This window comes from Photinus pyralis, unplaced genomic scaffold, assembly GCF_008802855.1.
Source record: "Photinus pyralis isolate 1611_PpyrPB1 unplaced genomic scaffold, Ppyr1.3 Ppyr1.4_LG1, whole genome shotgun sequence".
NCBI lineage: Eukaryota > Metazoa > Arthropoda > Insecta > Coleoptera > Lampyridae > Photinus > Photinus pyralis.
In genome coordinates this window covers 48032412-48036843 of record NW_022170249.1, presented here as the reverse complement: position 1 = coordinate 48036843, position 4432 = coordinate 48032412, and the positions used below count along the sequence as shown (strand labels likewise).

The window sequence follows — 4432 nt, the reverse complement described above, 5'->3', positions numbered from 1 at the left end:
CAAAAAAAACGTGTCCAACGCCTGCAACTTATACGAGCAGTGTGGTGGGAAGATAGAATTACTATTCCGTCCTTACAGAAATCAATACCAGTAACGGAAAGATGAGATTTAAGGTTTGCGGGCACTAGACCGGTCCGGCCGGCAACGGATCGCACCGCTACGGAACGCGTATTTTCGTTTCTACGCTCACTAGTCTGTATCTAAATCTCCAATCGCAACGACAATTTTGATGGAGATGGATGTGATAGTTGTTAGTTTGCTTTGCGAAGAAGAGGAACGCAATAAAGTGAATGCTAAGAAGCGAAAATGGGTTCATGAAATTTGCAAAAAAAAAAGAAAACAGAAAGTGAATTTGCAACATTATTTCCCGATTTAATATCTCATCGGGAGAAATTTTTTCAATATTTCAGAATGACATGAAACATTTCAAGAATTGTTATTTGTTGTTAAAGACTATTGTAACCAGGCAAAATACCACTTTTAGGAGCAGTATCTATTTATTAAGAAATAAAGAAATTAACATTTTATTCTATTGAATGAAAATACTCATATTAGAAAGCTTCGAACAAAAATTATAACTTTGGCAAAGGCGTATGCCGTGAAAATATTTTCTATTCTACAGGATGTTCCAGAAAGGCGGTATTGAAGAAGGTGATATTTTTTCAGTATTTTGATATTTCAGTAGGTGATATATTTTCGAGATAGAGATAGCCGGCATCCGTCGTAAGACACCCTGTGTATTACTACTGTATATATTTATAAATTTTCTGTTTGTTTTTACTACTTTCAAGTATTTTTAGTCAACGTAATATTTATTGTACGAGGCATGTTCAATAAATACACGTTCGAACGCTGTAGCACGAATGTTAGTTTTGCTATAACCGCAGAAAGTTACATAAGACGGTCGTCGGTAATGTAGGTGTCTACTGTGACAGTTTGCTCTTGATATTCGTAGAATACGCAGTTGTTGTGCGCGTTTCAGTATGGCAGGTCATATCGTTGGAGCGTCCAAGATCGATCACCGTGGACCATGAATTTAAAGACACTCATGTTAATCTAATCAATGCTGTCCGATACAGTGAAACTTTGACTCGCTTGCGTACAGCCATAAGAATAAACGTCTTGGGAAGCTTACTGAAGGCGTGATTCTCTTTCACGATAACGCCCGTCCGCATATCGCTAACATTATCACGTCACAGATAGCGCGATTGGGGTAGGAGGTATTAGAACACCCCCGTTACAGCTCGGTTCTATCACCCTATGACTTCCATGTCTTCGGACTCTTAAAGAAGGCACTCAAGGGACAGCGATTCCATTTGTACGCTGAAGTCGAGCAGGCAGTTTTCACATGGTTCTGTCAACAGCCACAGGATGGTATGCCACCGGTAACCACCGCGTTTTGTAAAGCAGTGGGATGCCTGGTTATGTAGTAATGGCAATTTTGTTTAGCTTAAATGACCCGCTTATATGTAACACCGCTCGAACGTGTATTTATTGAACCTGCCTCGTACTTTGGGCCTAATTAATAAATGTTAAATGCCAGTTAAATAACCTGAACTTAACTACCTTGGTACCTACCACAACGTAGACTAGGGTAATGAAATCAAACAAACTTTACTAAGTAGTTTTATTTATTGATTTACATTGAACAAAGAGTAATTACAATTGCAAATAATCAGAAATATTGTAATCAACACTCTCTTCACTAAATACATAGCCAGCCGTGGGGGTGGCTCGAGCTGAGCTGGACATGGACGAAGTCGAGCATATTGAGGACGATTCTCATTCTGGGCGAAGTAGTTGGAGAACAACTGTGATATTTGACCTCTCAGATACACCGAGCTACTGAACGGCATACTGTCAAGAACAGGAGCAAAAGAAAGAAGAAACGCTTTGTGGCCATTTTTATCTCAATTTTTTTCATTTTTTGCCATTCTAAGCTTGAAGCTAGTATGTTAGTCAAATCTTTTGATGAAGACAAAATATTTTTCTCAAAAGCAACCCTTTTGCCAGTGGGTAGATGTCAGATTCTTCAGTTTCGGGCCTTTGGGTTTTGTTGCAGCTTGGTTCAGTAAAGAAGTTGAGGGAGGGGGGAACTTACATTGGTGGTACCATCGGCTAGTATTTCTTCATGTGCTGCGAGTGCTTGGAGATGCTGACGGAGTGCGGGAGTTGAATATTCGTTAGAAATACAAATAACCAGGTAAAAATCAGCTTATGAAAATTAACTAATTAGAAAAACTGAGCGATACTTTCTCATTTACTTTCATTAGTCTTCCTCCTCAAGGTTTTTCCAGAATTGCAATCTATCTAAACAATAGTTTTAAGGTTTTTAAGAAGAGTTTCTTTTTTATTTTTAGAGATTCCAGACGGACATGTGAAGACCTTGGGTACATGTACATGTAGGTAATATATTGTTTTTTACAGCTTTGTTTGTTTAAATATGTGGGTGGCACCAATGGTAAGCATTTCATATACAGATGCCTCGAAAAAGTATTTTCAAACTATTTAGGGCAATTCTGCTCGTTAAAGGGCAAGAAGGGAAATTTAAAGATAGAAAACATGAAACTTGTTGAATTATTGAAAGGTACCTAATCAAAGTTGTGCAATAGGTACATCATCTCATTTTTTTATGGTTACAAAAGCAGTTCGATGCTTACACCCCACTTTATCCGAAAAACATTTTGAGGAACATACGATGTCATGGCTAAAGCAGTGTAAACAAAGATATAAAAGAGAAGAAGCAAGAAAGAACATTTAAACAAAACATTGTCGTATAAGTATTTATCTTTTGTGTGTTAGGAATATTAAGTTTGGAGATTAAGTTTATGTTGAATTGATGTTTTTTCATTTTTGTTTGTTTTAAATAAATTTGATTTATATATAATTTTATTTTCACGTGACGGCAACATTGGTGTAATAACGTCATTGATTCGTTTAATGGCGACATCCCTCCAACTTGTAGCGTAGCCCTAGCCAGATATTCAAAGTCTGACCTTGTGGTAACGTTGAATTTGAAGTTATAAGTTCGTGAGTAGTACTTTCATTTAACGTCCTAGTTTTGGCGGTACAACGTTAAGAAACGCTGTATAAAGTTACACCAACGTTTGGTAAACATCCCCACAGTCTCACAATAATTTCAAAGTTTAACCTATTTTTTACAACGTATTTAAGACGGACATAGAAAGAACATTGTTGTTATGTATATGCTACATCCTTAGTCCTTGAGATATAACGTTACAAATTACAATGCTCTTTAAGAAGTTATAATAACGTTATGGATACGTTTTTATGCTCAGTGGGAAGGTGGTCTTAAAAATGTTTCCTTTGCATTCCTTTTTTCTTGTTTTCTATCCTTTTTACCAAACTATCTTCAATCTTTCGCCGTTTCCTTTTTTCACCTTTCTTTGTGTATCCTTTGCAACCTAGGCAATGAAAACTAGAATTAGATTTTAATATCTTGTAGTTTTTTAAATGACATACCTTCAACACCAAAGATTCTACCGCTTGATCATGTTGAAGTTCTGGTTCTTGAGCTGGTTTATCATTTAGTTGTTGTGGGTTCCGAATTATATTTTCTTGTATATTATTATTGTCTACGTTAATTGTGTCATCTTCTGAAATAAAAAAATATATTTTTATATGCTTCGTTATTGTAAAAATATACCTCCAATGTTTATGGACTCAAATGCTAAGGATGTTAAGTCATTATTTGAAATGGAATTGATTTTTGAAGTTTCTGGATCAATAAATGTTAATTCAACTGTTGCCCTGGAAAGACTTGTGGCTTGAGCGCAGCGGTTGAAAGTTATGCGTTCCCCTTCATAAATCCAGAAAACCAATCCTCTCCTGCCATGGCATTTTGTCTCCATGTATCAGGCATGTTTAGCGAATATTTCACGGCCAACTGAAAAGCTAATTTCCGAATTTCTTTGGGTGGTAATCCGTAGAATATATGGGCTGCTTTGATTGTATAGCTGACAATGATTTTTTCCTGGTTTGCGTCAAATACTCGCCTCACACAACGATAACCCATAGTGACAGGAACAGCGGATTCTTGCTCAATTGCTTGCTTTTTCTTCTTAATAAAAAATCTACTGAAAGACACGTAATGTAGTTCATATTTAGTTGCTGCAGACCTTATCGATGCATTATTTTCAGTAACCTCTTTGTAGGCGTCTTCATACGCCAAAGTGGATTTTAACCTCTCTCAGTTTTTCTCACTCTTACTCGTGGCATCCTAAAACAAAAGTAAACACCTTAACATACCCTAACACAACCTACAATATGAACAACATGAAAAATTCACGATGGGGACAATTGAAACATGTTTCAATCGTCCCCCATGTCATGTGTTTCAACTGTCCCCGCAGCACATTTTTAAGTAAGTAGGTAAGTAAGTTAAGTAACTCAAATATTTTCTTACTCTTGG

The 4432-nt window shown here is 36.6% G+C and overlaps 1 protein-coding gene across 2 annotated transcripts; it reads right to left on the bottom strand.

Moving 5' to 3' along the window:
* Positions 1–2641: 2641 nt before the first annotated feature.
* Positions 2642–4179, bottom strand: LOC116160355. 2 transcript variants are annotated; one of them, XM_031473544.1, is made up of 3 exons: positions 3668–4179; positions 3484–3617; positions 2642–3425 (listed from the first exon to the last, which is right to left on the bottom strand). In XM_031473544.1, the coding sequence occupies exons 1-3, from the start codon at positions 3870–3872 to the stop codon at positions 3360–3362; spliced, it is 405 nt and encodes a 134-aa protein (XP_031329404.1). In that variant the 5' UTR covers positions 3873–4179; the 3' UTR covers positions 2642–3359. The 2 variants fall into 2 exon arrangements, with proteins under 2 accessions (XP_031329404.1, XP_031329405.1); XM_031473545.1 differs by having other exon boundaries at positions 3484–3614.
* Between the last annotated feature and the right edge of the window lie 253 nt (positions 4180–4432).